The following is a 10996-nucleotide window of genomic DNA, read 5'->3' on the forward strand; positions in this document are numbered from 1 at the left end:
CATCCATGATATATATGATATTCATTAAGAGCATGCTAAAGATAATTGTACGGTGAGGCTGTACCTAAAACGGAATTAATGTAAATGTGTTGTAGATGTAGAGTAGATAATCATTATGATACCAGCCTTCTAAATAAGTGCTAACAGAGCTTTTATAAAACACTATACACACTGCTTTTATAGAATTAATTAAGAAAAGCATGCAAATATATCGTATAGCATTTCTCATCAATTTGTTATGACTCGAGCTCTTACAATAAGTAACTGTTAGTGAATAACGGCATAACATAGACTAGAGCATCACATGTTCTTTTTCCTACAAATTTGAGGTAAACTTATTGCAAACCTATAATTAGTTTTATTTACAAACGCGCTAAAGTAATAGAGAAAACATAAGTGAGTGGTGCTAGATCATAATAGTAAGTTATTGTTTGGTTGTGTAGTTAGTTAAAGTGGGCTACATTTGTAGCACAACAACATAGATAAAATATGACATATTGGCAAAAATTCTTTACGTTCTATTGAGCTATTCAAATTTTGTTTTTAGGATCATTCGCAAAGCGCTTGCTCAAAATATTCTGTTGACGTCGACCCTTGTACAATTGCTCCCTATCCGAAATTTTTCGTTGCAGGGTAGCCTTTCTCACTTGTGAAATAATCTGCGCTAAGCAACATTAAACATCACTATAATTAAAATTAATGATAATTTTATGTGCGTCTTATAGATCAAAATCGAAATGAAAATTAAACACCCACTTCTAGTTGAAAAAATAATTACGCTAAAAAAAAGTCGGTTTTGGTCGAGCGATCTGGATATACGCCTACAAAAAAACTAAATGGAACTGGTGAGATGGAGTCAAACAATCAGAGTCAAGAATACGTACGGGGAAATTGAGATTTAGTCGAAAAACTAATGGTCGAAACCGTTGTTGCCATTGCATACCTACCTATGGTAATACATCTATGTTTGCGACTAAAGACTAAAGACGTTTGTGTCAGATTATGGTGTGCTCAGATCTCCACTCAGATCTTATCAAGTTGTCCGTTACTGAACATTACCTACTCGAATATTATCTACTCGTAAATCTTTTGGCGACGTGTCTTTAATATTTTTAAGACAGACTATGCAATAATCGTTACCGCTAAGTTACCGCTAAGTGGGCAGAGTCATATCCGGCGAGTTTCAAGTACATGTAGTACATACTAAAGTCCATTTTTTAGATGAATTTCAGCAAGCATCTAACGAATAAAGGTGTACCCTTTGCTAGATTTTGTTGCAACGTAGCAATGGGTCGTTTGAGTGGAAAAGTTGCAATTGTTACTGGTTCTACAGAAGGGTAAGTTGGCAAACACTGTAGCACGGTTCACCTGAACCATTAGAGAAAATTAAACTTGTAGAGATTGCTGACATGAATGGATAACGTCTTTTCAATACGAATAACAAAAATATAATTTTAGTACATTGCTCAGTGGGTTATTCTTACTTGGTTCTCACTAAAGCTGAAAGAAATAGAAGTGCCTATAGCTATCTGTAACCTGAGGTTCATCATGTTCATCATTGATTACCACAATAAAGATTGCTCATATATAAGTAGCTTGACCATTAAACATACATTTGTGTTGTCAACCGCATAACCATCTATAGAAATGTTCCTATGTGTATATCTTTGACACATAGATGCTATGTGTAGTAAGGATAATGTAGGCTCCAACTAGTTTGCGACTCAGCATAAGATAGTTAAAATCAGAATTACAGCATAGAATTTGTGCACTTTTCCTACAGACGTGTTTTACCATCCTGTATGCTCTGCTCCAGTCTTCTTTGTTTGAGTCAACTGCTACTGAAATGCATTTTAGTATAGGATTTGCTATTGCACAACGCCTGGGTCAAGATGGAGCTCATGTAGTCATTAGCAGCAGAAATAAGAAAAAAGTGGATAAAGCTTTAGAAGAACTAAAGTCTGAAAATCTGTCTGTTTCTGGGGTTTCATGTCAAGTGAACAATGCTGAACACCGAAGAGAGCTTATTCGAAAGGTTTTGTCATACATACTTTTATATTAGTATTAGCAGTAAAATCACCATGTATTGGCATTAACTATAGTATAATTAAATACGTACTATATTATTGACTAGAAATTCCTCTGTCATACAGCCCATGACCAAAGTGATAATGGAAAAAGAAAGGTACTGTCAGTTGAGAAATGCAATATTAGCAGTCAAATGGCTTGGGAAACAGTCCCAACATCGACAAGTCCGAACCTAGACAAGTCCCAATCTCGACAGAGGTTGGTCCGAATCTAGACAAAGGTTGGTCCGAACATCGACAAAGGCTGATGCAGTTTTACAATAATTTAATCTTCAACAAATAATAAATGTCTTTTTGCAGTTCTATCCTCACTTCAAAAAATAAAAATCAAAGCTACTCACTGAAGTTTAGATTTCAAATAAAACATTTTGCTAGCATAACAGTCAACCATATTTATGATTGTTACTTGTTTTAGCATTCGTTCTATATTTAGGTTGGGCAAAATATTGTTAGGCCTACATAAGCTGGGGAGTGCTGCATCAAATGGATCACAAGATATTTTTGCGCAAATAAATCTTTTACATATAAATCGCTCATTTACTATGAAAATAGTAGATGGTAAAATAGTAAAACTGCTGTCGAGATTGGGCCAGCTGTTGTCGATATACAATATCTTCGAGTTTCAAACCAGTCGAGGTTCGGACTATAAACCAAATGGCACTGCAGTGCAATAGGAGAACTGCAATGGTAGCTGCAATGGTAGCAGTAATGTACTGGGTGTTATTATGTACAACAAACAGCAATAATGGAAGGAAAAGATTATATGTTCATATCTCTTCCCTTGCAATAGGAGAAATGCAATATTAGAAGTAAAATGGCAAGCTGCTGTGTAATATACACAGGCCGGGGGCCTGTATATCATTGGTCATAGCAACCAATATCAAGAAGTTGTAATATTTATCTAGATTTCTGTATTTATATCTAAAAAATTATGCTGAATTTAGAAATCTAAACAGATTTTAGCTGGTTGTCATAGAAATAGATGTATATCTATAAGAAAATGTAGGCCTATTACTTAACTTTGCAGATATTAAAAACAGCTTAGCAGTGCCGCGATATTGGGCACAGCCGCCAGTATCATCAACAAAATCTTTAGAAAAATAATAACAGTAACATATTGCACACCATCGGTCACTATATACTTCGATCTTGTAAATTCGAATGATTATTTTTATAACTAAATCTTATAATAATCTTATAAAATCGAATAATTATTCTTACAATTAAATATTGTAATATTCTTATAAGAATTGTTAGAAAAATATCATCGTCATTCCCTTTATTTTCACTGCTTTGAACATCAGTTGGAATACCAAAGTACTCATTATAAGTGTCCAAAATGTCAGAATTCGATAGAATCAGGAAAAAAGAAACGATTACTTTTCAGTACTTCTACGTTAATTACAGAAACCTTCGGCAATTGGACAATGCCATAGACTGGTGAAATGTGCACGTTTTTTTTCTTGACGACTTAATAGTTCTACTCTCTGTTACACGGCCTTTCGTTGGCTGGTCTTAATTTTGATTAAAAAAGGTTTGTTAAGTTTTAATGGCGATTTTAGGCCAAATTAATCTGTCTAGTTATGTATAGTCCGATCAGATGGGTTAGTTATAGGATATTGTGTCAACTTTTCAAAGACTTAGTAACATATTTAAATAGGTTTATATGTGTTTTGTATCATTATTATACTTAAACGACTCTACACAAAAATGGTTAAGTTTTTTGATGGGATTTCGGTACAAGGGTTTGGTAACGGCCGTTGACGGATAATTTTTTGGGAGTTGTGTGCGCATATGCATTTATCATAAAGCTCTCAAACAATCGCTTTGGTCGTGGGATTATAGCATAACTTCTGATGTACACATTGTTATATTAACATTTGTAAAACCAATGATATAAAAAAATTGGGGGGAGGGTTTATATCATTGGTAAAACATACTGATAATACTATTTCTGTCAAAGATCTTCATAAATACATTTACCAATTTGCCTTCCTGCTTAAGCTTTATAGCTAAAAATATTCTGTGAAACTGTGAAAAACTGTGAAACCAATTTCTCTCATTTAAAGGATGATACAATTTTTTTTTTGGCCATATTTTTACAACACATTCTTAATAAAGGAGATTTATTTTATATGGTTTCTGTATAGCTACATGTACATATAATAAATGATTTATTAATCTATATTTTTTTGAAAATATAGATCAATAATGGTAAAGATGTTCATTACATCGGTTAAAACACGCATAATGACGTTGCGTCACTCGTAACGATGACCAGATGGCCTCATGAGGTGAATGCCCATCGTCGCACAGTTAATAAAAACAGCTTATAAAGTTGCAGGTAATGTAGTGTAAAGATACAGAAATAGTATCAAGCGATGAGTAAAGCAATGTAATGCTTATAAGCTCTTTTTATTACTTGTGCAATGCGATATTCAGCTAGTACAGCTATATATCTCAATACCAGAATTACCAACTCATGTGCTACCAAGTTTAGAGTTTTGGCATTCTCTTTTCTTTTTGTCAATGTTGCTTAACCAAAGATGACTTACCTTACAGACAGTAGATGAACAAGGAGGCATCGACATTCTTGTATCAAACGCAGGCTGCAGTCCACATTTTGGGCCGATGCTTGAGGTACGTCTGGTCTGGCCTGCATTGGCCATACATAAAACCTATCTTTTTGGTAGGCTGCTGCACTGGATGTTACACTCTTTGTGTCATTTTACATCATAATTCAGACATCACCATGTAAAAAGCTTTTTCTTTTCATTGTTGCAGATTTCAGAAGATGCCTGGGACAAGGCGAGTACTACTACTCATTTCACTCACTTGATTTGATCATCTGGTATTCTTACTGCACACTAGAGCTGGTTGTATCATGAGATGAGTTATCATAATTTCTGTTGCGCTTTTCTTTATGAGGCAAACGAACCTGTTGTAGCTTTGGGATACAAATGTGAAGGCAGGGTTTATGCTGTGCAAGGAGGTTGTGCCTCATATGAGAACACGAGGGTAGGTACTTGCATGACATCTTTTGTGTAGGTCTGTAAGAACAGTGCAGTGCTTCTGTTGCTTTATTTGCTGCTGATTTTAGATTCTGGTAGAATCTCATATTTCTTCAAACTTCCTTTAAGCTCCTTTTTCCTCAGTCTTGTTCCTGCTGTATATTTGTTTTTTGTTTTGTTTTAGTAAACGTATCTTTAAAGTTAGCTATTCATATTGTAGAAGTGGTTCCATTGTGTTTGTCTCATCAGTGGCAGCGTACCAGCCCTTTCCTGTAAGTTATCACCTACATGTTTTTATTTTTTCTGAAATCTTTCATGTAATAGGTATGTCTTTTCATTTCTTAGCATAGTTTACAAAACTAGCGCTATTATATTTAACTGTCTGTAGTATGTTGGGTGATATATATGCTCGTAGTGTTTAGTAACTAACAAAAATGTCATTAAATTTCTTTGTATGCTAACATGGCCAAAATGGAATTTACCACCAGATTTTTGTACAAAAGAAACATGAAGTGTTTCTTTTTATTCTGACACTTACGGTTTTATAAATTTTGTTAGCAGGCGTGACGTTTTGTCTCTTTCAAGCTGATTTTTAATAGAACTTTGTTTTGTCATTTTCAAGTGGCACAAAATTGCTTAACCCATAGAAGCCCTACACATGCTTAGAGACATCATTTTAACGGAAAAATAGAAATTTTCCGTGTTTCTATCTAAAGCATTAGATCTAGGGAAAGTTTTCAGATGCTACACTAAAACTAAAAGTTGTAAAATTCGGGATTTGCATTTGTTAATCTGCACGGCACCAGTTTTTCTTTCGCCAATGCTTGTTTTCACACAGCATGACTACGTCACAAATGACAATCTAACATTTAGTATAGCATTTGCTTAAGGCCTTAATAAACTGCTTTGGATGTATTCAGAGACAATGTATAATTTTGTCTGTTGCTGTGTTCTGTTGCTTCCTAGTAGTGAATGACTCACTCTTTTTAAGGATGAACTCGAACCCACAAATGACTGTCACAAAAGCCTTAAGTAAGATTATGATATAGAAAAATAGTACAAAACTACAATCCTGATCACAGACTCCATCCTTAACTTTTGATCTCTAGTTTTATTGGGAAAGTGTAAGAATTTATTTGAAAGATTGAAATTGAAACTTATCATGAAGTTGTGAATAAACTAAAATTTTTCCTAGAGGCTGTCAAATAAATTTATTGAAAAGTAATTTACAAAAAAGTGTTTTACAACATTTGCAATTTAATATTTTTTGTTAGCACAAATTAAAACAAAGAATTGGTAGTTGCTTTCTCTTGGCCTGGAAAATGCAATACTTTATAAAGGTTAGTTTTATAATTAAATCTTATCATTCCATCCTAGCATTAGTTTCATATCAGGGAAATCTTTAAATATAATGAATTAATTTCCGTAATGAGAAGAAATTTAATTTAAAGAAGATGAATTAGAGGAATGTGTTTTTAGTGTGCGAATGCAATGATAAGCTATAATACGAAGAACATGTCTGCACATTTGAACTGGGTAGACACATTACTCTGAGCATTCCGTGGTCCCTAATCACAAGTCAGAACATGATCCAATCTACTTGTAGCCATCCATGGATGATGTCTATTCTGGCTGTTCAACTCACAGTTGCGTCTTAATGATTATGGAGCCTATGTATTCCTTGCACCATATTTCCTCTTTTATATTATATGTTATATAGGTGGTGAGGTCTGTCTATGTTTAGTTATAGATCAATCACACAGAAGGTGAATCTGGGCCTCCTTAGATTATTGTCCAAACCTTCACTATTTGCACCTTAAAAAGATCGCATACAGCGACTGGTTTTTTCTCAGTAATATGAGTAACAATTGAATCATTCACAAAATGGCTTTAGTTGTTTAGCTGCTTTATGATCGGTATCACTCTGTCATTAATTAGGAAAATGATAAAAGTGATGTCATAAGGTTTAAGGAAACCTGGATGTAAATTTCTTCCATTCAAATGTTATCTCTTGTGTAACTCATTCTAAAAACATGCTAATTTTAAATGATTCGCCGTTATTTATAAAAATAATGGTGAGCTTGATTATGTGAATCAAACTTGGTCATCCTTCATTCCATCATTCAATTTTACCACAGAGTGAGCTGTCTCCCTAAGGATCGGAGTTGTCCGATCATTTCTGATGATAATACTAAAGTCAATGCTATGGAACGTGTATTTGTTTTTTACTTTATGTTAATTGCTTTTGGTGGGAGCTGGGGTGTAATTATTACATAATGTTTTACATTTAACCTACTTGAAAATATGCTGACTGTATTTGTGATTCAAAAGTGTGTAACCATGACCTTACTTTTTCAACAACATATTGCAGATGATTGGACCACACAGTATAACAAAAACTAATATATTGCAGTTGATTGGACCACACAGTATAACAAAAACTAATATATTGCAGTTGATTGGACCATACAGTGTGACAAAAACTGCTTTGCTAGGCTTGACGCAGGCTCTTTCCAAATCACTTGCTGGTGAAAATATTCGAGTAAACTGCATAGCTCCAGGAGTTATTAAAACAAAGTTTGCTGCCATGGTAAGAACCATGTTTGCTGCCAGGTATATGAACCAAGTTTATTATAATGGCCAGAGCTATGTGACCCTATAAACAGACAATGGAAGATCTGTTCGACGAGATATCCTTTGAGCTCCACACATGTTTTTTATGTTACATGTCTATATTTTTTTCCTCTATATAGTTTGTGGAATATTTTATAATTTTGTGAATATCCTATAATGATAATAATATATGTATTTATAGTCTGTACTATCATAAAACAATATACATAATCAGTAATATCATATAGTAACAAACAGTACTTACTTCTGTACCTAAATGTTTTTTGTAGTTTTTCACTAAAAACTGTTTAGTCAGCGAATGGAACTACGTTTTACTAACTTTGTTACATTATATTTTTAGCTTACTCAGGCTGACCCGGAGGAGATTGGAATTTCAATGAAAAGGTATGACAACTCCTATACAACATTCTTGCTCCCACACTTGGCAGCTATCATTGCATTTTTTCGATCAGCATTTAGCATCTGCTATACATAAATTGTTTTAGATTTGGAACACCGCAAGACTGCGCAGGAGCTGTATCTTTTTTGGTTTCTGATGATGCGTCATATGTCACAGGGGAGACAATAGCTCTGACAGGTGGTGTTCTCTCACGCTTATAGGGAGGACCTGACATAATTGACGTTTAATTCCTATTTAAGTATGTTTTTTCTACCTTTTGTCATGCAAATATAAGCATATTCTCCGACATGGAGTCGTCAATGACTACTTATCAGTTGCTATTCTAGTTCGCCTAGACGTACTTAATCTGCACCCGATATGTTTAGTCGTTGAGAGGAAGCGAAGCAAAGCAATGTAATCCTTATCACACCCCCTCAAACCCCTCATATAATATTTGATCTTTTCTATAAGATTACTGCCTCTTTATTTAATAGAATAGCAGTAAAGATTCAAATCGCGGGTTGTAAATCTAGCTCAGTCATATATTCTAACTCGTCACCATAACCATCACGACTGGCAGGATTTACTGGTTATGTTTGGTTTTATATTTGAAGCTGAAGAAAACCTTTGTAACAAACTAAGCATTTTGAAGATACTAAAGTAAGATCTTGCCTACAACGGTAAATCTGACAGCAGACGACACCTTTTAGCTGCGGGTATAAGCAACAGATAGTCTGCAAGGCATAGAGAGGTCCATTCACCTGGCCCGACCTGTATATAATTTCATAGCGTGAGCCAAGCGCAAAATTGTTGTAACTTCTATTTTGCGCTCAGCCCACAATTATTTATTATTAATTTATTTATTAGGTTAAGCAGCCAATTGCTGAAAACCTTCAGAGATACAAAAATGTTGGTAACAGCAGCATGATAATCGTGGGTACATTTCCACAGTATTTAGATTCGCAGGTAAAACGGTGTCAGCAGTGAGTGAATTTTGCTCTATAAAAGCTGTAAGGTCAAATCCTATTCTCCAAGTTGATCTCTTTATCAATTGCCGTGAAGAGGCCAGTCCACCTTGTAACAAAGAATATAGTAGGCTGCTCGTCCACTTTGTTCGCCACGCGTTGACCCATCGACATTCATTACAAATGTGTCCGAGTGTCGATGTCCCTCTCTCGCTCTGTTAAGATCTCTTATTGATTCTGAAAACAAAAGTTTGCTTCTTGCAGTACTGTTGAACTGAATGGAGTTGCACCTGGTTAGCTGAGCTTTACTTTTGTTCAAGTGCCCTGCGTCCATGAAGTGATTCAAACAATATCGAATATGCACCTAACTGTAAATTTAAACAGTTCCCAGAGGGAGACAAGGATTTATTTGCCAAAGACGAGCAGATGTACAGTTATGGGTTAGATCTAGACTTGGCTCTCATAGAGCCAACCTAGTGACAATACTAGGCTGTCGGCTCATATAGCTTTGTATCTCTTGCAGCCAATCTAGTGAAAACACCATTTCATTGGCTTGCTATAGCCTTAGCTGACACAGCTGATCTAGCATAAACATCGAAGTTAGGGATAGCCGAGGTTCTCATTTAGCCAGCTTAAATACTTTGGGCTAGATATATCCATGTGTTTAACAGCTACATAGAAATGCTGAGCAATGGGTTAGATAAAGCTTTAGATCCCAAAAAGGCATTTATTACTCAACTAAATATAGACTGAGTTCCTTAGCGGAGACACTAAGAAATCAATTTAATATAAACTGAGCTTCGAGCCAAGCTGAGAAAACACAGCCAGAAGTTACTATGACAATAATGGCGTCATACAATTGAGTTTTGGCTGAAGAGTAGTCTACAGAGCCTTTCAACATCAGACTTGACACATATGGTTGGAATATGTCACATAATTAGTGACGATGGTATGCGATACTTTTATGATCGCTCTGATACATATGACTAGTATTTCACATCTATATGCGTCTCCTGATACCTATTGCTAATATATTAGATGTCTTGTAATTCTCCTGATAGATTTGCCTGACAGATCACATTCACCTCGCTATTTTTTACCAGCTTACATAACTTAGCCTTAGAGACATGATTTCATTTATTACGGTTAGTTCGAGTTTGGAACATTTTTTAATTGATTTCGTTTTCAAGATAAGATATCCGTTTGCAACAGCCGAAGTAGATCTATGTCTGTGAATGCATTCTTCGTGATGGAAGGTAGTAAATTTCTACTTATTTCAGTAACTGTGTGTTTGAAAAGTGACAAAGGAGATCTAACAAAATATCTGCTCCTGATTCTATATAGTGGATCATAAGTTGTAGAATGAAACAAGAAATAAACACGAGTCTGTATTGGTGAGACAGAGCACCAGAAACAACCATCAGTTTCCTTGGCGTGAATTTACTCTCGCCTAAATGCAATTGGTTCTCTACCTCATGCCTGGCAAGCGAACCCTGCAAAGTCACATGCCAGCACAAGAGTTCTGTAAATGCAGTGCGACTGTTTTTTCGAGCTCGATTGAGCTTTCGCAATTACTCGCGATCCATCGGAAGTGATCGCTTTTGAAAAGCTGATGACCTGTGCTACAAAACAATGCATGTCATAGAAAGTCGAGTTTTCTTTGTGGTGGCTGACCACTGACGCACTCCCATTTTGTGTAATTGCACAGCTCTCTGTGTAATTGGTAGACTAATATACAAGTAGTTAGGTGGCAGCAGGTGTAGCACCAACTCCGTTGAAAGTTAATCTCAGATGTGGGCCTTTTCAGCAAGGTTTCAGACTTAATCAACACATTCAATATGGCTCGTTACCCCGATAGGCAACAACACACAACTCCCCTATGTGCAAATGTTTGATTATTTCAAGGATGAAAAAGTGATG

At 35.4% G+C, this 10996-nt stretch overlaps 1 protein-coding gene across 1 annotated transcript; it reads left to right on the plus strand.

The window, feature by feature from the left end:
- The first annotated feature begins 1040 nt into the window (after positions 1-1040).
- LOC137392354 (dehydrogenase/reductase SDR family member 4-like) lies at positions 1041-8432 on the plus strand. Its single transcript, XM_068079002.1, has 9 exons — positions 1041-1337; positions 1858-2035; positions 4650-4727; positions 4872-4895; positions 5035-5105; positions 5319-5370; positions 7554-7688; positions 8073-8116; positions 8218-8432. Exons 1-9 carry the CDS (start codon positions 1222-1224, stop codon positions 8330-8332), a joined length of 813 nt encoding a protein of 270 aa, XP_067935103.1. The 5' UTR covers positions 1041-1221; the 3' UTR covers positions 8333-8432.
- The last annotated feature ends 2564 nt before the right edge of the window (positions 8433-10996 follow it).

The sequence above is a fragment of the Watersipora subatra genome, chromosome 1 (assembly GCF_963576615.1).
Source record: "Watersipora subatra chromosome 1, tzWatSuba1.1, whole genome shotgun sequence".
NCBI classification, from domain to species: domain Eukaryota; kingdom Metazoa; phylum Bryozoa; class Gymnolaemata; order Cheilostomatida; family Watersiporidae; genus Watersipora; species Watersipora subatra.

What these genes read in the sequence shown, in the direction of transcription:
- LOC137392354 (XM_068079002.1), top strand. Translation starts at nt 1,222, where the DNA reads ATGAATTTCAGCAAGCATCTAACGAATAAAGGTGTACCCTTTGCTAGA. An exon ending in GTTACTGGTTCTACAGAAGG is followed by an intron (nt 1,338 to 1,857) that starts GTAAGTTGGCAA and finishes AATGCATTTTAG; the next exon opens with TATAGGATTTGCTATTGCAC. An exon ending in CAGCGTACCAGCCCTTTCCT is followed by an intron (nt 5,371 to 7,553) that starts GTAAGTTATCAC and finishes AATATATTGCAG; the next exon opens with TTGATTGGACCATACAGTGT.